The following is a 25,398-nucleotide window of genomic DNA, read 5'->3' on the forward strand; positions in this document are numbered from 1 at the left end:
CCAATGTTTCTATATATCTGTAACCTTGTTATGAGCTAAGGGGGGGCCAGTCTGAAGGTCAGCTAGGGGGAGATTTGGGGTGAGTCTTTATTTGTGCCCTGGGTACCCCTGGAACTATAGCAGGGTGACACCCCAATGTTTCTATATATCTGTAACCTTGTTATGAGCTAAGGGGGCCCAGTCTGAAGGTCAGTTAGGGGGAGATTTGGGGTGAGTGCTTATTTGTGTCCTGGGTACCCCTGGAACTATAGCAGGGTGACACCCCAATGTTTCTATATATCTGTAACCTTGTTATGAGCTAAGGGGGCCCAGCCTGAAGGTCAGTTAGGGGGAGATTTGGGGTGAGTGCTTATTTGTACCCTGGGTACCCCTGGAACTATAGCAGGGTGACACCCCAATGTTTCTATATATCTGTAACCTTGTTATGCGCTAAGGGGGCCCAGTCTGAAGGTCAGTTAGGGGGAGATTTGGGGTGTTCTGGTGTAAAGACACTGTTCTTTGCTCATAACATTTCTCTACGTTGGTGTGGAGTTGATTGGCAAATAAACACTTATGTGTCAGGGTTTGTGAGGAATGTGATGACTCTTATTCTCCAGAAGAGCAAATACACGTGTGTACACAGAATAGTAAGCAAACAGTAGTACTCTCCTCCAATGAATAGTAAGGAGGGTAGGTAGTACTGCTGTGGTACAGGAACAATAGCAACTAATCAGCCCTTCACATTTACTGCCCAGCAGTTACCATAATAAACTGAATCAGCTGATTGGTTGTTATGGGTTAGTAATGGAGGGCAGTTATAGTACTGAAATTAGGAATGAGAATCTGATTGGTTGCTATGGGTTGAATAACGAATGTAAGGATCTGATTGGTTGCTATGAGTTAGTGAGCCAGTGCAAGTGAATAACAAATGTATAAATCTGATTGGTTGCTATGGTTTACTGACAAGGAAAATATTTGAGAGCCAGTCTAAACATATGTTACTATCAACTGCATTCAGTGTGTAACCTATACATTATAGAGAGGTAGTGCAGGGGACTATTCATAGGCTACAAGTTGGATGAATGTGGTGCCATGCTGGGGTAATACTTAAAAATAATGCATTTGTTTCCACTGGATTTTTGATTTGACTCTGGGAGATATATATTTGCCAGAGCTGTGGAGTCTGTACATAAATCCTTCAACTCCAACTCCTCTGTTTTTAAAGGAGCACATCAAAAGCCGAAAGTGCATCAAAGTAATTAACATATAATGTACTGTTGCTCGCATTGGTAATATTGGTGTGTTTGCTATAGAATGCTGGAGAAAAGATGCCAGTTACATAGCACATAACAGGTAATCTCTGTCCAATACAATGGGGTTTTATTGGTTATCTGCTATGTAACCTGTGCCTTTTTTGCTTGAATGGCTGCCTGCATGACTACACAGCAGCTTTTTTTATATAAACTATAGTAGTACTTATCTGTTATCTACTGTGTATCCTGTGCTTGAATGGCTGCCCCCATGGCTACACAGCAGCTTGTTTATATAAACTATAGTAGTACTTATCTGTTATCTACTGTGTATCCTGTGCTTGAATGGCTGCCCCCATGGCTACACAGCAGCTTGTTTATATAAACTATAGTAGTACTTATCTGTTATCTACTGTGTATCCTGTGCTTGAATGGCTGCCCCCATGGCTACACAGCAGCTTGTTTATATAAACTATAGTAGTACTTATCTGTTATCTACTGTGTATCCTGTGCTTGAATGGCTGCCCCCATGGCTACACAGCAGCTTGTTTATATAAACTATAGTAGTACTTATCTGTTATCTACTGTGTATCCTGTGCTTGAATGGCTGCCCCCATGGCTACACAGCAGCTTGTTTATATAAACTATAGTAGTACTTATCTGTTATCTACTGTGTATCCTGTGCTTGAATGGCTGCCCCCATGACTACGCAGCAGCTTGTTTATATAAACTATAGTAGTACTTATCTGTTATCTACTGTGTATCCTGTGCTTGAATGGCTGCCCCCATGGCTACACAACAGCTTGTTTATATAAACTATAGTAGTACTTATCTGTTATCTACTGTGTATCCTGTGCTTGAATGGCTGCCCCCATGACTACACAGCAGCTTGTTTATATAAACTATAGTAGTACTTATCTGTTATCTACTGTGTATCCTGTGCTTGAATGGCTGCCCCCATGACTACGCAGCAGCTTTTTTATATAAACTATAGTAGTACTTATCTGTTATCTACTGTGTATCCTGTGCTTGAATGGCTGCCCCCATGGCTACACAACAGCTTGTTTATATAAACTATAGTAGTACTTATCTGTTATCTACTGTGTATCCTGTGCTTAATGGCTGCCCCCATGGCTATACAGCAGCTTGTTTATATAAACTATAGTAGTACTTATCTGTTATCTACTGTGTATCCTGTGCTTGAATGGCTGCCCCCATGGCTACACAGCAGCTTGTTTATATAAACTATAGTAGTTTCTGAAGCAAACACACAGCTATTACCAGTGCATGCTAACAGTATATAGCAGTGATCCCCAACCAGTAGCTCGTGAGTAACATGTTGCTCTCCAACCCCTTGGATGTTGCTCCCAGTGGCCTCAAAGCAGGAGCTTGTTTTTGAATTCCAGGATTAGAGGCAAGTTTTAGTTGCATAAAAACCAGGTGCACTGCCAAACAGAGCCTCAATGTAGGTTGACAGTCCACATAAGGGCTACTAAATGGCCAATCACAGCCCTTATTTGGCACCCCAGGAAATTTTTTCATGCTAGTGTTGCTCCCCAACTCCTTTTACGTCTGAATGTTGCTCACGGGTTCAAAAGGTTGGGGATCCCTGGTATATAGTAACATAGTAAGTTAAGTTGATAAAAGACTAGGGTGAATGAAGTGCTGCTACTTCTGTTGGGTAAACAATTGAACATGAAGGGGATTTCTTCATCAGCATTCATTGTTCTTTGGGCTGTTCTCCTACCCCGGCCTCCTGTTCAGCAGCAACAGCCGCTCTTTATCAGTCACTCACTGGCAGCTGGGCGAGGAATTGCTCCTAACTGTCTGCTAAACAGCATGACAAGTGTGACTGAGTGTGCCCTTCACTGCTCCCTTCTGCTCCTGTGTGTGACTGTGTGTGTGTGTTACTGTGTTTGTGTGTGTCTGTGTGTGAGACTGTGTGTGAAACAAAGTCATGTGGGTGATTATGGGCCTGGTAGAAGCTGCCACAAGCATAGGTATAGTGTCACGCCGCTGCACTTCTGTGTGACTTGTGCTTAGTGATTTATTCATGGGAATCACTCCTGATACGTGTGTATTGTCTCACCGCTTCTACTCACTTCTGCGGTCCCACCTGAAACCACTTTCCCAAGTCCTTTTCTAAACATATTCCTTTAGCTGCCTGACTTAATGAGACACGTATAGTGTATTCAACATAGAGCTGCCATGTGTATTCATCTCTGCTTTACACTGACACAAATACACTAGTTTCTGTTGCTACTCATTCTCCAAGTATCACTTACTCCTTGTGTGATCTCTATATGTGTTTTACTATAAAGTAACTGTCACATTCCATAACATTGAACCAGTATAGTTATTCACAATTCAGCAGGAACAGTCCCTAAGTTTGCTCATAGTCTGTACAGAGAGATCCCATAAAACTATGGTACATAGGTATTCCCTGTACTAAGCACAATTCAGCAGGAACAGTCCCCTAAGTTTGCTCATAGTCTGTACAGAGAGATCCTATAAAACTATATCAGTATAGGTATTCCCTGTACTAACAACCATCTAATACAGTTAAGTCCAGAGCTACTAGTAGCAGCTAATTTTTGTTGCTACAAAATCCCTGCCATAGACTACTGAGAATTGCCTCTGCTATTGTCTGTGTTGTAGCCATGACAAGTAGCTGCTACTAGTAGCTCTGTGTGTCTTTATACTGAAGTTACAGTGTGTAGAAAAATGTATATCCAGGGTGGCTCACTGAGGCAACTTTGGGCGACTATTGAAGAACACATTACCACGTGTGCATTAGCGCAGGCGACTTTTCATTCTAGACTATGGGGAAAAACGCTGAGGCAGTTCGGGGAGATAGTCGCTCAAAAGATGAGGCGATTAGTTGCCAGGCGACAAAATCTCCCCGAATCTCCTTGTGTGGACTAGCCCTAAGGCAGAACATTGTTTCTCTCTCAGCTCAGCTCCCCTGTAACTGGCCACAAATCATCCCATTATCTCTGTTAAACATTACCCAGCCCTGTGGCTATCATTGGTGGTTCAAGGACTCCCAGTAACCTTTACTAAGGATTCAATGTTTGCTTTGCTGAGTGAGTGGGAACCGTCCTGCTCTCATGTGCGATCTGGCCCTACAACACATGCCTTGCCTGTGGCTTTGAATCAGTACATTTGGGTTGGAGCTGCCATATTGTATCCATTGGGGAAAAGTCACTTTCACCCTGCAGCTAGCACTCTCTCTCATGAGCCGCTGCTGTACTGCGCTCCTTCCTGTGTTTCTATAACAGAGCTGCACTGGGGTTATTGTTGGGCTGGAGCAGCCTCGGAACATCAGGCAAGGGATTTGCTGTGACAGCCAACTGTCTGTTTCACTAAACTGCCGCCGGGCGGGATCAGTCTGCCCATCTGCTTATTGACAAGAATCCTGAGGAGCTGCTGTGGCTACTGCATTTACTGGGAGGGCAAGTAATTGTCAGTGGAAGCGTATAGAGTATGAAGGGTTCGGGTAATTATGCTCTAAGGGCAAGGAGGGAGAGAGGAGGGCTAAATATACTAAGATATGGAGGAAAAGAGTTCCGTTTTAAATATGCTGTGAGGAAATAGAGGAGAGGGATAATTATACTGGGAGGATGAGAGATAAAGGATAAATATACTAAGAGGATATGAAGGAAGAGAAGTAGGGGACACGTCTACTCAGAGGAAATGGAGGAAGAGATGAGAGGATTCATATATTTGGAGGCTATGGAGAAAGAGGAACAAGATAAATATACTGGGAGGATTTGGAGGCAAAGAGGAAACGAAACATATTCTTTGAGGATGTGGAGAAAGAGGAAGTGGATACATTTACTCATAGGAAATGGAGGAAAAGAGCAGGAGGATATATACACCTGGGAGATATGGAGGAAGAGGAAAAAGGGTTAAATATAATGGGAGGATATGAAGAAAAAGAAGGCAGCTAAATCTACTCTGAGGATATGGAGACAGTGTGTGAAAGGATGTGTATATATACTCAGAGTATATGTAGTAAGAGGATAAAGGATGAATATAGTGGAAGAATATGGAGGGAAGAGGAAGGGCACATCTCTGAGGATATGGATAAATATACCCTAAGGTTATTTGTAGAAGGTTTGCAACTTTTTTGCTAAACTTATATTTACATAGTTACATTTATAGTTACATAGTTAAATTGGGTTGAAAAAAGCCAAAGTCCATCAAGTCCAACCCCTCCAAATGAAAACCCAGCCCCATACACACACCCCTCCCTACTGTCACATAAATGATATATCCCCATATCTATACTAACTATAGAGTTTAGTATCACAATAGCCTTTGTATTATGTCTGTCCAAGAAATCATCCAAGTCCCTCTTATAGTCATTAACTGAATCATCACCCGGCAGTGCATTCCCCAACCTCACTGTCCTCACTGTGATGAAGCCCCTACTCTGTTCCTTTAAATGAAACTTCTTTTCCTCTAGTCTGAAGGGGAGGCCTCTGGTACGTGATTCTCTTTATGGGTAAAAAGGTCCCCTGCTATTTGTCTATAATGTCCTCTAATGTACTTGTAAAGTCTAATCATGTCCCCTCACAAGCGCCTTTTTTCCCCCAGAGAAAACAACCCCAACCTTGTCAGTCTCCCCTCATAATTTAACTCTTCCCTCCCTCTAACCAGTTTAGTTGCACTTAGTCTCTGCACTCTCTCCAGCTCATTTATATCCCTCTTAAGGACTGGAGTCCAAAACTGCCCCCATACTCCAGATGAGGCCTCACCAGGGACCTATAAAGAGACACAATTATGTTTCATCCCTTCATTTTTCATTTAGAGAATATTGATATCAAATTCCGTATACCCGGTACCTCCCGTTGATAAGGGCATATTCTGGTTAGAAAGAAATGTGTAGGGAATATGCAGAGTTTGCTTTGTCGGACACGTGTATACTATTGGCCATTAATGCGGCTGCTGGTGCTTCTTCCGGTGTTTCCGGGTGGCAGTGTACAGTGGTACTTGTATCACTCCGCAGGCTGTTGCATATGGGGATAGGTAGCTCCGTCCCTACATTGATTTAATCGCATGGGTGGGCACATACAAAAGGTCACACCAGCTGTTACCCCTGCCCCCCCTCGACTGGTTCATCTGGGCCCAACTGAAACAGCCTGGGAACCAACCAATGTCATCAATGGAAATGACTGTGGGGGGCACCTGAATGGCCACTCATAGCAATGGCTCTCGCTGTCTTATACCATGGGCTTTTAGTTCTATTACTGCTTGAGCCTCATGTACAGCACTGCTAATTATTAACTGCCTCCCCCCCCACACTCTCCCATTGCACAGGCTCACTCTCTATAATATATGTTTCCTTCATCTATATTATATAAACTAGGAAATGGGCTCATACATATGCATGCGGCTAATAAAGCCTACAGGTAGCAATGGGCACAGGACTTGTGTATACACTAATGCTTAGTTACTAATGAGAGTACTATATACCCAAGGCTTACTGGCCATCTGCCATACTATGGGCCTTTATTACCTTTCCTAATTCGCTCTTTACGGTGCTCCTGTCCCAAATATTGCTCCCTGCCTGTAGTCATATCCCATCGAACTTCCTTTAAAGGAGAACTGAACCCTAAAAATGAATAGGGCTAAAAATGTCCTATTTTCTCTAGTGAACTTATTGCAGGAGGCTAAAGTTTGAGCTTGTCAATAGCAGCAATGATCCAGGACTTCAAACTTGTCACAGGGGGTCACCATCTTGGAAAGTGTCTGTGACACTCACATGCTCAGTGGGCTCTGATTGGCTGTTGAGAAGCTAAGCTTAGGGCTCGTCACTAATTATCCAGCAGAAAATGAGCTTCCCTGGCTGTAATATAAGCTGATGCTACAGGTTTGCTGATTATTCCATTCTGATGCTAATTGCACTGGTTTCTGTGCTGCCATGTAGTAATTATGTGTATTAATTACTAATCAGCCTTATATTGTGACATTTCTATTCTATGTGTACTGTATATTGTGAGTGGCTCCCTAAGCTCAGTAAGTGACAGCAGCACAGAGCATGTGAATCAGTGAATCAGCAGAAAAGAAGATGGGGAGCTACTGGGGCATCTTTGGAGACACAGATCTTTACTGCTAAAGGGCTGTGGTTGCCTTGGGCTGGTACAGAAACACAAAACATCACGTACAACATTTCTAGCCTAATTCTTTAGTTAAGCTTTAGTTTTCCTTTAAAGGGCAACTTTCAAATGTTTCTCAAAACATTTTGACAACAGATCACCTTTTAAAAGTCAGAAAGTAAAATATATTGTATATATAACAGGGGTCAAACCTGGCTGATAAACAGGACCCAGCTTTGACTGCTGTGTATTCTCCTTTTGTGTCTGTGCCCTCCGTCCTTTGATTGCCCTATGGGTTAATTAAGTATTGGAAGTATTAGTGGGGATTGTTGATACAACATGTAAAGTCTCATCTATAGACTCGGTGATTATATTGTGCAGTTTGGGGGAAATATGACTTTATTCTGAGAGGTTTGTTTTGTTTGTGTATCATTTCAACATGAAATAAACCCAATAGGATTTCACCCCCAATATGGTTTTATGGAGCCCAGTTGGGATCAAGTACTCTGTTTTATTAACGCAGAGAAAAAGCAAATAATTTTTTAAAAGTACACTGATTTGCTTTAAATGGACCCTGTGGGAGATGCCTTCCCGTAACTCAGGAGATGTCTGGATGATGGGATTCCAGATGAAAGATCCCATACCCATGATCCTTTATGTTTGCAGCACTGCTTTGTGTCATTTTGCTGTGAGAGTGGAAGAAATAACTGCCCAAGGCCACTGGTCACTTAAATGAATACATTAGAAATTGGATATTTGATAGTGGCTCCTGTGGGCCTCTGTCCTTCCCTGACCAGGGGCCCCCAGTCTAAGGGCCACTGACCCAGCTAAGAACTGTGTAGATATTTTACTAATTGCACTTTCCTACCTATAAAAGGAGCTAATTGGTGGTTATAAAGCGCCAGTATTTATTTTATATTTGTGTTGGGATCTCAGGGCTAGTGCCTATGACAGTCTGGGGGCCACACCTGTGGGATTGGGGAAGCGTGGCTTGCACTGCTGATTGAATGCAGAGAGCATGGTTCCTTGGTTAGAACTTGCAGTGCCGAATCCCGTGTGATTGGAAGATAATGATCAGCCAGTGCCAAGAGATACACGTTACTTTTCTGATCCCTCCGTTTCTCTATTCTCTTCCTAGGAGATAAAGATGGCAGCAAGGTAACCACAGTAGTAGCGACCCCAGGCCAGGGGCCCGACAGACAGCAAGAAGTCACCTATACGGACACCAAGGTCATTGGCAACGGATCGTTTGGTGTGGTGTACCAGGCCAAACTGTGCGACACGGGAGAGCTGGTGGCTATCAAGAAGGTGCTGCAAGACAAGAGGTTTAAGGTGAGTTTCTTGTGGGTTGTTTTGGGCAGGTGGGGTCATTTCATTCTTGAATGATGATAGAACTGTAACAGGGGCGTATAGGATAATGGGTGCAGGTAAACCCTAACCTTGACCTCCAATGTGCCTGGCTCTCTAATAGAAGTCTGTATATATTGTATAATTGGACCTTGCATGTTATACAGCAGTGGAGGGCCCCAAGTGTTTGTCTCATAGGGATTTCTGTTCAGCTTCTGTCTGTGCCCCGCTGCCCATATCACAGGGAACACTCATCTGGCCTAGTCTGTAAGTGATCATATCATTTTGGGATGCCCTTCCTGGCAGTGATTGCTTCCCATTATTCCATCTGTGACCCTTTTATCCTTAAAGGGGACCCGTCACCCAAAATAATTATTTAAAATCCTATTTTATCACATTAGTCAAGCAAAATGAACTTTAATTACACTATATAAATTATTTGAATCTTGTTTCCTTTGGTCTGGGAATTTATAATGATAGCAAACAGGCAGGAGCCATTTTGTTATTAAGACAAGCCTTGCATCATCTCAGAATCTTGTTTATACACCAGAATGGGGGACCTGGTGTCCATCCCCATGTCCTGGTTACACAATTAAATGGTGAAGAGAACTGGGGGAATGGGTGGAGAACAGTGACATGTAGGAAGTGCTGAATGGAAAGTGAAAGTAATTGTCTGCCCCGCCTCTATGCCACGGCATAGAGGAGGGGCAGACAATATTTGATTGACAGATGAGATATTTAAATGAGTTTACAACAACTATGAATGCTTTAATAAAAAATAGAAATTGGAATTCATGTTTAATTTGAAAATGACTTTTATTATACAGATTTTTGTGTCTGGGTGACAGGTCCACTTTAAATGGCACCTGTTGGGTAAAAATGTTATCCCCAACCAAAAGTGCGGGCTAATAGCATTCCGTTTGGGAATAACAGTAGATTTTTATTTTATTTTTTTTTTTTAAAAAAATGCCCGTACCGGGAGCGAGCAGCCATGTTGTGTCACTCGCATGCGCATAATAAGCAATTCGAGGCACATTTTCATTAGGCGCATGTGAGTAACCGGACATGGCTGCTTGCGCCAGGAGCTCTCTCCCGGTGAGGGTAGTGTAGCGCTGGCGGGGGCATTTTATTTAAAAAAAAAAAAAAAAAAACCATTGTAATGCGTGCTCTATTAGTCCTCACCTTTGGTTGGGGGATAACATTTTTACCCAACATGTGCCCTTTGTCCTCCCTTAAAGGAGAAGGAAAGGCTAAAAGTAAGTAAGCTTTATCAGAAAGGTCTATATAAATACACCAGTAACCCCTTAAAGTAATGCTGCTCTGAGTCCTCTGTCAAACATCACATTTCTTTCCTTCTATTGTGTACTCATGGGCTTCTGTATCAGACTAACTGTTTTCAGCTTAAACCTCCAGGGCTAGGGCTTGAGCATGCTCAGTTTGTTCCTCTCTCCCTCCTCCCCTCCCTGCTGCAATCTGAGCCCAGAGCTATGAGTGAGCAGGGAGAGAGCTTCTAGAGCTGGTTACTCAGGGATGGTAAAGCATTCTGCAGAATAAATATAGTCTTATAACTTGCACTATTGTGGCTAATCTATTGGCAATAAACTGCTTTGGTAGTTTTCCTTCTCCATTAATGGTAGGATTTAAGCTGACGTCTATCATGAGATATTCCCCAACCCAGAGTGCAACTGGTTGGGTGCTTCTGCCCCCCGTCCGGCCCTGTTGCTCAGACACTAACATTCAGTGGTCCTATTACCCCTCTGTGAGGTTCTTTTCCACTTGCATCTAATTGTGTTCACTGGAGTTGGTGTGGGGGCGGCTGCGTTGCTGCTATTAATAGGGGTGTTGTGCAAGATGCGCTTTCTCACGTGGGCATGCCTGATATCGTTCCCCCAATCTCCCGGCTCCATTCATTCCTATGCCAGCCTATCCATTAACCCAATACTGCCAGAGTTGCCACAATTCGTAAAGTGTGTGTGTGTGTGTAGGCATCCGAATAACTGAACCACACAGGGTTAATGTCTGGGTAGGAAAAAAATCTAGTAATTTATAAAGGAATTGTTGATTACTTTAATTAATTGGTTTAATTAGAAGGTTCTTTGTGGCTCTCCCTGTAGAGCTCCCAGCTCAGCGAGAAGCTGCACAATGCCTCTTTACACTGGCATTCTGGGAGTGCACGGCCCTAAATATCACAGCTAAGTGGCAGCCCACTGGGCCACAGCAACAGGCATACGGGCTACCCATCAACCCCCTCACCTTCCCGGCCAGGAGCCACAGGGGTCAGGAAAATTAATAGGGCCATAGAAGCTATTGTGAAGGGGTATCTCTGGGGCCACAATGGCAGGGCTGAGGGGTAAATCTTGGGCCAAAGCAGTGGGGGTAAATCTTGGGCCAAATCAGTGGGGGTAAGAGGTATCACTGGGGCCTCAGTTGTATTTAACAGATCAGCATTTGTTGGGGGGGGGGTTTGTGTGGGGATCACATTGTTGTAGTACAACGGCTGTGGCAGAAGGCTGATCCCTCCCCCGCTACACACACAGACACACACACACAGACACACACACACACACACACACACAGACACACACAGACATACAGACATAGACACACACACACACAGACATAGACACACAGACACACAGGCAGATACACAAGCACACACAGACAAACAGACACGCACACAAACAGACATACGCACACACAATCACACACACAGACATACACACAGACATACAAACAGACACGCACACAAACAGACACGCACACAAACAGACACGCACACAAACAGACACGCACACAAACAGACACGCACACAAACAGACACGCACACAAACAGACACCCACACAAACAGACACCCACACAAACAGACACCCACACAAACAGACACCCACACAAACAGACACCCACACAAACAGACACCCACACAAACAGACACCCACACAAACAGACACCCACACAAACAGACACCCACACAAACAGACACCCACACAAACAGACACCCACACAAACAGACACCCACACAAACAGACACCCACACAAACAGACACCCACACAAACAGACACCCACACAAACAGACACCCACACAAACAGACACCCACACAAACAGACACCCAGACTGACACACACACAAGCACACACAGACACACAAATTTTAATTTGTACAATTATGGGGGGTCCACACAAGCACAATGTGGGGGCAGGTCACTTCTCTCTTTCCTCAGACTGGGCCATTCCTGCTGGGCCATATAAAAGTGTGACCCAGAAATGGTCCCAGTCGCCCATGTAGCCGTCACTTCTTTATATACCACTCCTCCCATATACACCCTATGTCTGCACATGAGTTATTGTCAGTCTGGATTGGGAGGGAGACTAAATCTGCCCATAGACACAAAGATCTGATCATTAGACTCCTGGAACAATCAGACTTCCCCATCTCCCAACCTGCCACTAACTATTCAGATGAAATAAAGTAGTAAAAGAAGAGATGAGCCGATGTTCTGCCCCTGACAGTAATCCTACGATACTTATGTCTGACAAAGCTGGTGAGTGAAAATCATCCAATCAGCAATACACACAGAGATATTATCTGTAACCAACAGAAATCTTCTAACCTGTCCCATCAACCAAACGACTGGTCTCCGTGGGACTAAAAATGTCGGGACTCTCTCTACACACGGTCCCAAAATCGTACGGATGGAGGATTCGTACGTTTAGATCATTGTGTCTATGGCCAGCTTAAAGGTCCCCATAGACGCAAAGATTTTTCTTTGATGTAAAACTGATTTTAGTGCAATCCAACCAATCCGTCAAATTATCGTGAGGTTAGTGGGAATCAAACGATGGTGCATTTTACGATTTTTCGCCCAACATCAGTCAGAAAATTGATCGGCTGGGTTAGAATATTTTCATGGGTCACCGTGAAATCTATTGACCAATTGTTTGCTGGGCCAAGTTACCTGGCTACAACTAGACAACATCGCTTGAAATGGTCTTTTTAGTTGATGGACAAACCGTACATTTAAACGATCGTTTCAAGATAATCTTGGTCTAATAATAAGGAAAAGATCTTTTAATAATCTTTACATCTATGTCCAGCTTTACTGAACCTTGACCCTCTTATCCTCGTGACTGAGTTGGGACTTGTGTATTTACTGCTCCAGGCCCAGAGTATTCATCTCTGTGTGTGTCTGGGTATCAGCACCCCCATCTCTCTCCATAATCTCATTGGCCCGCATTATAACTCCCAGCCATTCCTCACATTATAACTCCCGGCCACTCTACGCATTATAACTCCCCGCATTATAACTCTCGGCCACTCCACTCTGTCGGCAGCTGGTTGGGGGGGCCGGGCCTTCAGCTCCTGTTGAGTGTCAGTGGCCAGAGATCACATGTGCTGCTTCAGCCCCCCCCCCCCCCCCGCTAATTCCAACCATGTGCCTGGGATTAGTGCTGTGACACTGGAGGACAAATATACGAGGGTATCATTAATCCAGTGCTTACAGGGAGTTGGTGTTAGAGCTCGGGGCAAGCTTTTATTTCACTGAATAGAAAAAAAAGAGGAGGCACTTCCAAAGACCAATCCTCCAGGCAGACTTGTCAAATCACGAGTGATTTTATTTCGGTATACAACGATACAGCCTTATTCATTCATATTTCATACCATTTAGATTATTGATAGGCCTATGATTAAATATCTGAATGATATGAAACGCGCAAGGCTGTATCCTTGAATACTGAAATAAAATGAATGCCTGGAGGATTGGTCGTTGGAAGTGCCTGCTCTTTTTTTTTCCACACGGTGGTCCGCTCCCTAGGATGAATGTTCAGGGCGGTGCAGAGACAAAAAAATAGGCATCGCCTATGATTAAGGGAGTGATTCCCGAAACGCGTAGGGCGTTGGATCCTTGTATGAATCTGGTATAAAAAGCATATTCCATGTATCGGAGTGCCGTCCTCCCTTTTTTGATGTCTGAGTGAATTCTAGCAGTGGGGACGCTGCGGACTGAGCACCCGACTGGAGCAGCGAATAGGGAGTGTGAACTTGTAGCGGTCCCCCTCTTGTGAAGTTAAATATATATATATATACACACACACACAACTATCAACTTTTGGTCATTGTTCGTTTTTATTTCAATGACTCCCTGCTTCTCCCAAACCCCCAGCAAGTTGAATGGGCAACATGTTCTGCTGGATTCCCCAGTGAGGCATTGTGCCAGCTGTAATCCCTGCCTGTGCCATTCATATTTGTGTTATACCTCAATATTTACTATTATGAATGGGCAGTGCGTGATATTGTGCCAACTGTAATCCCTGCCCGCTTGTGTTCTTCCTGCATTTTATACCCTCATATTTTGCTTTATGAATGGGCATCGTATGGTCAAACACATGGCTTGAAACGTGTGAAGGCTGAAGGCTTTATTGCATTTATTATGTGCAGCTTGTAATGTGTGTATATTGTGTTGGGATGGTGTGCCAGTGTGTGCCAGTGTGTGCCAGTGTGTGCCAGTGTATGCCAGGTGTGCGCTGCTGCAACACTATTATACAGAATGCCAGATGTAGTGTGCCACATGCCCCTTGTATAGGCTGTAGTAGACCTCTCATGGAGTGAATCATAGAACCAAAAACTATAACTCCCTGCATGGGGCAGCAATGGATTCCATTTTAAGGCTTAATACCCAGAATCCCCTGTCACCAGAGCATGGTGGGTGGCACATTCTGGCAGCGTCTCTCAGAAATGCCACTAACAAGCCATAAGCAGAGGCTTTGCCGTGCCCAGTGAGTATTTTGCCACCTCGGTTTCTCAGCTGAGCAGAGTGACAGTCAGAATAAGAAAATGCAATCACTGCAGTAACATCTGTATCCCCACACTTGCTGTCTAATGTATGGCCACAAACACTGCAGCCATGCATATATACACCCACCCCTGCAGTAATACATAGGCACCCACCCGCAGCCCTGATATCTGCACCCAGCCCTGCAGTAATACATAGGCACCCACCCACAGCCCTGATATCTGCACCCACCCCCTGCAGTAATACATAGGCACCCACCCGCAGCCCTGATATCTGCACCCACCCCCTGCAGTGATACATAGGCACCCACCCTCAGCCCTGATATCTGCACCCACCCCCTGCAGTGATATATATGTTTGCCACAAACTCACAGCAGAGGAACGTGTGGCTACACACTCAGTATTAGAATATTGTGCCCCATGTTTGAGCTGTAGGGTGTGTGCCAGTCACTGTGCCAGCTGTGAGTGTGGGATCTGTATGGCTGTGAGCCAATCAGAGAGAGTCGTGAGCCGCCAGTTGCTCAGGGGCAGTGCCATTGGGCCGCATGGAATGTGCACGGGAGTGAGGGGATGTTACTTTATTATCTGTACTGGCTCCCAGCACCCTTAGCTCTGACAGTGGGGATCAGCTGGGGTGACTGGGTGCTGACTGTGTGATCCATGAGACATCTTGAGCCCAGCATCACTGTACCCTCTGATGGCTGGACCAGCATGAGCCCAAACATTGGCACACTCACACTCACACTCACACCTGTTACCACTAGAATAGACACATGGCTGCCTAAGGCTTCACTCACCTACATGTATTGTATGTCTGTGAGTCACTGCAATAAGGAGCAGCATGGAGTTCAGATATGTTCTATTTCCATCCCTGCTCCACTGTGCACTCTGATATTGAGTGTGAGACACTAACATCTGTCTCATTGTCTCACTCACTGTGTCACACAGACACCCACTCATGGTCTCACTCAGTGTCACACACTCACTGTCTCATTGTCTCACTCATTGTCTTATTACACACTGTGTGTCTTTCTCTCTGTATAACTCAGAGCTTTGGGGCAGGTCTATGATTTCTGTTTCTTTTCCCTTTTAGTGCCGTGTCTGGGTGTTGGGTTCCACATTTAAAGTTAGTGAATGCACATGGTTACCTGGCAACTGGTGCCCCGCCTTCTTATGCAACTGCCCTGAGTTCAACCTGCCTCAGCCCCTCCTCCTTAGTTCTGCCCTAAATCCCATGGAAATAATTATTGGTGTGCAAGGATTAACCCTCTCTGTGCCTGGCTGGTGTCTGTAGATTAACCCTCTCTGTGCCTGGCTGGTATCTGTCGATTATCCCTCTCTGTGCCTGGCTGGTATCTGTAGATTAACCCTCTCTGTGCCTGGCTGGTGTCTGTAGATTAACCCTCTCTGTGCCTGACTGGTGTCTTTAGATTAACCCTCTCTGTGCCTGGCTGGTATCTGTAGATTAACCCTTTCTGTGCCTGGCTGGTATCTGTAGATTAACCCTCTCTGTGCCTGGCTGGTATCTGTAGATTAACCCTCTCTGTGCCTGGCATGTGTCTGTAGATTAACCCTCTCTGTGACTGGCTGGTGTCTTTAGATTAACCCTCTCTGTGCCTGGCTGGTATCTGTAGATTAACCCTTTCTGTGCCTGGCTGGTATCTGTAGATTAACCCTTTCTGTGCCTGGCTGGTGTCTGTAGATTAACCCTCTCTGTGACTGGCTGGTATCTGTAGATTAACCCTCTCTGTGCCTGGCTGGTGTCTGTAGATTAACCCTCTCTGTGCCTGACTGGTGTTTTTAGATTAACCCTCTCTGTGCCTGGCATGTGTCTGTAGATTAACCCTCTCTGTGACTGGCTGGTGTCTTTAGATTAACCCTCTCTGTGCCTGGCTGGTGTCTGTAGATTAACCCTTTCTGTGCCTGGCTGGTGTCTAGATTAACCCTTTCTGAGCCTGGCATGTCTGTAGATTAACCCTCTCTGTGCCTGGCTGGTGTCTGTAGATTAACCCTCTCAGTGCCTGGCTGGTGTCTGTAGATTAACCCTTTCTGTGCCTGGCTGGAGTCTGTAGATTAACCCTCTCTGTGCCTGGCTGGTGTCTGTAGATTAACCCTCTCTGTGCCTGACTGGTGTCTTTAGATTAACCCTCTCTGTGCCTGGCTGGTATCTGTAGATTAACCCTTTCTGTGCCTGGCTGGTATCTGTAGATTAACCCTCTCTGTGCCTGGCTGGTATCTGTAGATTAACCCTTTCTGTGCCTGGCTGGTATCTGTAGATTAACCCTTTCTGTGCCTGGCTGGTGTCTGTAGATTAACCCTCTCTGTGACTGGCTGGTATCTGTAGATTAACCCTCTCTGTGCCTGGCTGGTGTCTGTAGATTAACCCTCTCTGTGCCTGACTGGTGTTTTTAGATTAACCCTCTCTGTGCCTGGCATGTGTCTGTAGATTAACCCTCTCTGTGACTGGCTGGTGTCTTTAGATTAACCCTCTCTGTGCCTGGCTGGTGTCTGTAGATTAACCCTTTCTGTGCCTGGCTGGTGTCTAGATTAACCCTTTCTGAGCCTGGCATGTCTGTAGATTAACCCTCTCTGTGCCTGGCTGGTGTCTGTAGATTAACCCTTTCTGTGCCTGGCTGGAGTCTGTAGATTAACCCTCTCGGTGCCTGGCTGGTGTCTGTAGATTAACCCTCTCAGTGCCTGGCTGGTGTCTGTAGATTAACTCTCTCTTTGCCTGGCTGGTATCTGTACATGAACCCTCTCTGGAACCCAAGGCCCCATAGAAATTCCACACAGATTGTTCCCTAATAATTGAGTGCCTGATGTGGGCATAAGTCTGATAGCTTGTGCCCCCCTTAAAATCATAGAAATTCTGACCACATTTCCTCTTGGTGAGGGAACTGGAACTTGCATTTCTACATGGCCGCCCCCACATGAACCCAGTATCCAGTTCTGAGAAGACGTTAGGGCTGGTGAAATGGTATTAGTGTGGGTGTTGTCATTCCTCTCTCATATCCCTTATCTCTCTCATCTAAGCACCTCAATTCCCTCACATGCTCTGGTACCTCTCATTTATTCCCAATACCTCATATAGTAACTGATTGTCCCAATTTATTTCCCTGTCAGTTTGCTACACTATAAAACTATGGCAGCACAGGTATTCCCTGTACTAAGAACAATTCAGCAGGAACAGTCCCTAAGTTTGCTCATAGTCTGTACAGAGAGATCCCATAAAACTATGGCAGCATAGGTATTCCCTGTACTAAGCACAATTCAGCAGGAACAGTCCCCTAAGTTTGCTCATAGTCTGTACAGAGAGATCCCATAAAACTATGACAACATAGGTATTCCCTGTACTAAGCACAATTCAGCAGGAACAGTCCCTAAGTTTGCTCATAGTCTGTACAGAGAGATCCCATAAAACTATGGCAGCATAGGTATTCCCTGTACTAAGCACAATTCAGCAGGAACAGTCCCTAAGTTTGCTCATAGTCTGTACAGAGAGATCCCATAAAACTATGGCAGCATAGGTATTCCTCTGTACTAAGCACAATTCAGCAGGAACAGTCCCTAAGTTTGCTCATAGTCTGTACAGAGAGATCCCATAAAACTATGGCAGCATAGGTATTCCCTGTACTAAGCACAATTCAGCAGGAACAGTCCCTAAGTTTGCTCATAGTCTGTACAGAGAGATCCCATAAAACTATGGCAGCATAGGTATTCCCTGTACTAAGCACAATTCAGCAGGAACAGTCCCTAAGTTTGCTCATAGTCTGTACAGAGAGATCCCATAAAACTATGGTACATAGGTATTCCCTGTACTAAGCACAATTCAGCAGGAACAGTCCCTAAATTTGCTCATAGTCTGTACAGAGAGATCCCATAAAACTATGGCAGTATAGGTATTCCCTGTACTAAGCACAATTCAGCAGGAACAGTCCCCTAAGTTTGCTCATAGTCTGTACAGAGAGATCCCATAAAACTATGGTACATAGGTATTCCGTGTACTAAGCACAATTCAGCAGGAACAGTCCCTAAGTTTGCTCATAGTCTGTACAGAGAGATCCCATAAAACTATGGCACATAGGTATTCCCCTGTACTAAGCACAATTCAGCAGGAACAGTCCCTAAGTTTGCTCATAGTCTGTACTGAGAGATCCCATAAAACTATGGCACATAGGTATTCCCTGTACTAAGCACAATTCAGCAGGAACAGTCCCCTAAATTTGCTCATAGTCTGTACAGAGAGATCCCATAAAACTATGGCAGCATAGGTATTCCTCTGTACTAAGCACAATTCAGCAGGAACAGTCCCTAAGTTTGCTCATAGTCTGTACAGAGAGATCCCATAAAACTATGGCAGCATAGGTATTCCCTGTACTAAGCACAATTCAGCAGGAACAGTCCCTAAGTTTGCTCATAGTCTGTACAGAGAGATCCCATAAAACTATGGCAGCATAGGTATTCCCTGTACTAAGCACAATTCAGCAGGAACAGTCCCTAAGTTTGCTCATAGTCTGTACAGAGAGATCCCATAAAACTATGGTACATAGGTATTCCCCTGTACTAAGCACAATTCAGCAGGAACAGTCCCTAAGTTTGCTCATAGTCTGTACAGAGAGATCCCATAAAACTATGGTACATAGGTATTCCCTGTACTAAGCACAATTCAGCAGGAACAGTCCCTAAATTTGCTCATAGTCTGTACAGAGAGATCCCATAAAACTATGGCAGTATAGGTATTCCCTGTACTAAGCACAATTCAGCAGGAACAGTCCCCTAAGTTTGCTCATAGTCTGTACAGAGAGATCCCATAAAACTATGGTACATAGGTATTCCGTGTACTAAGCACAATTCAGCAGGAACAGTCCCCTAAATTTGCTCATAGTCTGTACAGAGAGAGAATGTAATAGAAGTGCTGGTTTCAGGCAGGGGTCACACAGGGCAGGCGGGCTGGCTCAGGATTGGTGGGCGTTCCTTCGGCAGGATGGGAGGGGGGTTGCTCAGTAGAACAGATGGTGACAAAAGAGGGGGCCACAGTCTTGCCCCCCCCCAGCCTTATATTGCATGTGGCCATAAAGCCTGTGCCTGCTGCTCGTTCTCTATAAACACTGGCTAACAACCCCCCACCATACACATAATGATCCTTTCGCTTGCTCACTGGCTATTGATCAGTCTGGCTCTGTAGCCCCAGGGCTTTCTCCCTGCCGCAGCCTGTGCCGCCGTCCCTCTATTGGCTGCTCAATTGCGACATTAATTATATGTACCCTGAGATATACAGGAACCATAATCATAATCAGCTGCTGGCAACTGTCACACAGTATAGATCTGTCACCCGTGCGACGTCTGTGCCAACACAGGGAACACTCTCTTAAAAATGCCGGGTGCTACAGTACCCCCACTTCCTACACTGGGGGCCCCGAGACTGAGAAAAGCCAATCAAATGTCCCTCTCATTCATTCATTCTCCTTGTGCTTCTGTTGCAGAATCGAGAACTGCAGATCATGAGAAAGCTGGATCACTGCAACATTGTGCGTCTGCGCTACTTCTTCTACTCCAGTGGGGAGAAGGTGAGTCGCCTCCTAGTGCTTTCTCTTTATATTAACCCTTAATTAACCCTTGCTATGCTACTTTGCTGATGTGATAAGTGGACTATATTTGTGCACATTCATATTTGTTATCTGGCAACTGTGCCCATTCACTGGTTACCTGAGTTACCCCAATGTTTCTATATATCTGTAACCTTGTTATGAGCTAAGGGGGCCCAGTCTGAAGGTCAGTTAGGGGGAGATTTGGGGTGAGTGTTTATTTGTACCCTGGATACCCCTGGAACTATAGCAGGGCGACACCCCAATGTTTCTATATATCTGTAACCTTGTTATGAGCTAAGGGGGCCCAGTCTGAAGGTCAGTTAGGGGGAGATTTGGGGTGAGTGTTTATTTGTACCCTGGGTACCCCTGGAACTATAGCAGGGCGACACCCCAATGTTTCTATATATCTGTAACCTTGTTATGAGCTAAGGGGGCCCAGCCTGAAGGCCAGTTAGGGGGAGATTTGGGGTGAGTGCTTATTTGTACCCTGGGTACCCCTGGAACTATAGCAGGGTGACACCCCAATGTTTCTATATATCTGTAACCTTGTTATGAGCTAAGGGGGTCCAGCCTGAAGGTCAGTTAGGGGGAGATTTGGGGTGAGTGATTATTTGTACCCTGGGTACCCCTGGCACTATAGCAGGGTGACACCCCAATGTTTCTATATATCTGTAACCTTGTTATGAGCTAAGGGGGCCCAGTCTGAAGGCCAGTTAGGGGGAGATTTGGGGTGAGTGCTTATTTGTACCCTGGGTACCCCTGGAACTATAGCAGGGTGACACCCCAATGTTTCTATATATCTGTAACCTTGTTATGAGCTAAGGGGGCCCAGTCTGAAGGTCAGTTAGGGGGAGATTTGGGGTGAGTGTCTATTTGTACCCTGGGTACCACTGGAACTATAGCAGGGTGACACCCCAATGTTTCTATATATCTGTAACCTTGTTATGAGCTAAGGGGCCCCAGCCTGAAGGTCAGTTAGAGTGACAGTTGCAGTTTCACTTTGTTATCCACTTCCTCCCCAGGTGTGACATCATCATGCATGCACAGGAAGTGAGTAATTTCTCCAGTCTTGGCTGCTCTCTGCAGGGGTGTCCTCTGGGTTAATTATAGCTATAATTATAGACTAGCCCCATGTCAACAAACAAGGGAAAGTTGTGCTCACCACACAAAATACATATAGTCAAATACAAGATTCCTCTGCACTCAACCCATTATCAATATATTTAAGACAGAGACATTTTGTGCTACTGCTACTGAAAAATGCCTTACCCTTTAAACAAAACAGGGATTGTTTGTCCATATATTACAATATATTTAAGCTGAACAACTACGTCAAAGTCATCCCATATCTGGCCAGTTCTACGCTTAATTTTCATCTGATTCATTATGACTATGAAGATTTTCATTCATCCAGGTCATAGTATATCTAGTATAGGTCAATCTAAAAACAACTGGACTTGCTGAGTAATCAATGAAGACGTTTCACTACTCATCCGAGTAACTGAAGAAGCTACTCGGATGAGTAGTGAAACGTCTTCATTGATTACTCAGCAAGTCCAGTTGTTTTTAGATTGACCTATACTAGATATATCTGATTCATTAAGAATTCTATTGCTTCATTATACATTTTACAAAGGGACTAGGTTTTACCTGCAACTTACTTGCTGCTTTCAAAGTAAACCCCCATACTTGGCTGCCCTTTTATTAGACACCAGTGGGATCACCTGACTATAGCTGGGAAGGGTGGGAGCTACAACATGGAGCTGGTCACTGCTCCTGTATAACTATAACAAACAAGGGAAACTTGTGCTCACCACTATTTTTTAAAACCATTAGGTGGGGGTGCAATGAGGCTGTGACCATTTGACTATATATATATATATACTCACATAGTGGCAGTTCATAGCAACTTACACAACATCATCTTCAGAGCACAAGGGGTCCTGTTGAGGCTTGGTGTGCTCAGTGGAACCTTCGGCCCTGTCGGAGACACAACTCTATCCCCTGCGCTGGGCTCTGGACCATGTGCAACGCTGCAGTGATTTGTTCAGATATAGATTTGCTTTTAGTGCTGCGTTGCATAGAGCCATGGGAATGACGTTCCTTGGATTAATGGCACCCGGAGGCTCCCGGATTGGCTGGCTTTCATAGAGACACTGAGGATTGGCCCAGACTCTTTGTCATAGAGCAGGCAGTGATTATGTACGCAACATGTATGTGCGTCTATGTATTTATGTATATACATGGTCTATAAATCCAGTTCCACCAAAATTGTGTGGGGTTTCCTGGGAATATCACAGTGTTCTCATATCGGTTTCCATACTCCAAATAGAAGAGTTGTTTTATGATAATTTGATGCCGGCGACATGTTTTTCCAAAAAGTTAGGGTGTGGGGCATGTTGTCCCCTATGTTGCACCTCCTATTTTTTTCCAGGACTCTGTTGCCGTTTGGGAAGTGAGGAGTCCGGTTGCTGGAGTTTTGCTCCATTCTTGCCTGGTTGAGGATACCAAGTACTCAACACTTCGGGGGTTCCTCTGTACTCTGTAGTAACCCCAAGTCTGTTACTATGGAGCTATGCTGGTTTAATATGTTCACTATTGGGGTTGGCATTATCTTGCTGAAACACACTGGGGCACCTGGATGGCACCATATGATAAAGTCCTTTTTCTGGAAAAAAAAAAATACCGGTCTTCCTATATATTTATAATGTTTCCCTATTAATAACATTGGGATCAACCATCATTTTTACCGTCCAGGCTGGTAAAATACCGACCAGATGGCAACCCTAACCCCGACCTGCAACTGCCTTATCCACAACCCTGACCCACTGACCACCATTAAACAAGAAGTGCTGTTTCTGCAAACTGAAAGTGACATCATCAAAAGTGGACAGGGACAGAAAAACGTCTCGTTAAAATGTAAAAGGAGTAAAATATTGACATAATATAATAAAATTTTTTGGATGAGATCCGCAGACCAGCATCTATACCCACATCCGAAAATCCTACCCTCATCCCGCAGGGTACCCGACCTGCTGCAGGACTCCATATGATGCTCAGCATTAATATTGCCAGATACCCACTCCGTATGCACTAATGCCCCCATACCATCACTCCATGCTGCTGGCTCATGGGCATAACACTGTACTGGTGGGGGAATAATCGTCAGCTCTTTAGGTAGATAGGGTGTCTCCTGGTTTGACTGGTGGCAAAGATGTACCGTACCTGCTTATCACCATGGTAACTGGTGCCAGGCTGATTGTGACATTGCTGAACAGGACGAATGAGAAAATCCCTGCAGACTGATTGTGACATTGCTGAACAGAACAAACGAGAAACTCCCTGCATGCTGATTGTGACAATGATGAACTGGACAAATGAGAAACTCCCTGCATGCTGATTGTGACATTGCTGAACAGAACGAATGAGAAACTCCCTGCAGGCTGATTGTGGCATTGCTGAACAGGACGAATGAGAAAATCCCTGCAGGCTGATTTTGACATTGCTGAACAGAAGGAATGAGAAACTCCCTGAACAGAAGGAATGAGAAACTCCCTGCAGACTGATTGTGACATTGCTGAACAGGACCATTGAGAAACTCCCTGCTGGGCTGATTGTGACATTGCTGAATAGGACAAATGAGAAACTCCCTGCATGCTGATTGTGACATTGCTGAACAGAATTAATTAGAAACTCCCTGCATGCTGATTGACATTGCTGAACAGAATGAATGAGACACTCCCTGCATGCTGATTGTGACATTGCTGAACAGAATGAATTAGAAACTCCCTGCATGCTGATTGTGACATTGCTGAACAGAATGAATTAGAAACTCCCTGCATGCTGATTGTGACATCGCTGAACAGGATGAATGAGAAACTCCCTACTAATACTGCTTGATCTCTCAGCCACATTTGACACTGTAGATCACCCTCTCCTCCTCCAGTCCCTCCATTCGATTGGCCTTCGTGACACAGCCCTGTCCTGGTTCTCTTCTTACATCACCAATCGTTTCTTCAGTGTCTCCTACAATGGAGTATCATATTCTCTACTACCTCTTTCTGTTCCTCAAGGCTCTGTCCTGGGACCATTACTATTCTCCCTCTATACTTCCTCCCTCGGCAAATGAATCAACTCGTATGGTTTCCACTACCACCTCTATGCTGACGATACTCAGATCTATCTCTCATCTCCTGATCTCAACCCAGAACTCCTAACTCGCGTCTCCTCCTGCCTGTCCGCTATCTCTACCTGGATGTCACAACGTTACCTTAAATTAAACCTCTCTAAAACTGAAATGGTTCTCTTTCCTCCAAGAAACACCAGTAACATCCCCGAAGTATCCATCATAGCTAACAATTCCACTATCACCCCCTCTCCCCAGGCCCGGTGCCTTGGGGTTATCCTAGATTCTGCCCTGTCATTCACTCCTCATATCCAGTCACTTATTAAATCATGTCACTTCCACCTAAGGAACATATCCAAAATACCATCATTTATCACCCAAGATGCTGCCAAAATTCTTATTCACTCTCTCATCATATCGCGTCTAGACTACTGTAACTCTCTTTTAATTGGCCTCCCCCTCCAGAGACTGTCAGCTCTCCAGTCCATAATGAACACTGCTGCGAGGCTCATACACCTCAGCAACCGCTCCTCCTCTGCCTCGCCATTCTGTCAATCCCTGCACTGGCTTCCGTTACCTTTCAGAATCAAATTCAAATTCATGACACTGACTTTCAAAGCACTTCATAACTCTGCTCCACCCTACATCTCTGAACTCATCTCTATATACTCACCCACTCGCTTACTACTCTCCTCTACTGACCTGCTCCTCAACTCTTCTCTCATTACCTCCTCACATGCTCGCATTCAAGACTTTGCAAGGGCTGCACCCCTCCTCTGGAACTCTCTCCCACGGTCTGTCCGACTTTCTCCCAACCTTTCTGCTTTCAAAAAATCTCTGAAAACGCACTTCTTTCGAGAAGCCTCCCCTCACTCTGCTTAACTACCAAACGCAACACCACATACAGTACCACATTTTTCACACACTTAATTCCATCTTGCCCACTCCCACACCTTGTGTATTACTCCCTTCCCTTTAGAGTGTAAGCTCTTTCTGCATAGGCCATTCCTCACCTTTTGTACCGGTATTGATTGTGATGTAAGTATCTCCATATATTCTATGTATATAATTCATGTCATTTAGTTGTATAATCACATTAACTTTACAGTGCTACGCAATATGTTGGCGCTATATAAATACATGTTAATAATAATAATAAAACTCCCTGCATGCTGATTGTGACATTGCTGAACAGAATGAATGAGAAACTCCCT

At 44.7% G+C, this 25,398-nt stretch overlaps 1 protein-coding gene across 2 annotated transcripts in view; it reads left to right on the forward strand.

Annotated features, from left to right (window-relative positions):
- Nucleotides 1-25,398, forward strand: part of gsk3b.L (glycogen synthase kinase 3 beta L homeolog) — a 49,734-nt gene that overhangs the window by 9,581 nt on the left and 14,755 nt on the right. For both annotated transcript variants that reach the window (XM_018244924.2, NM_001090283.1), the window contains 2 exon segments: nt 8,472-8,665; nt 19,954-20,037. In XM_018244924.2, coding sequence (XP_018100413.1) covers nt 8,472-8,665; nt 19,954-20,037 — 278 coding nt within the window.

This window comes from Xenopus laevis, chromosome 2L (assembly GCF_017654675.1).
Source record: "Xenopus laevis strain J_2021 chromosome 2L, Xenopus_laevis_v10.1, whole genome shotgun sequence".
Lineage (NCBI taxonomy): Eukaryota > Metazoa > Chordata > Amphibia > Anura > Pipidae > Xenopus > Xenopus laevis.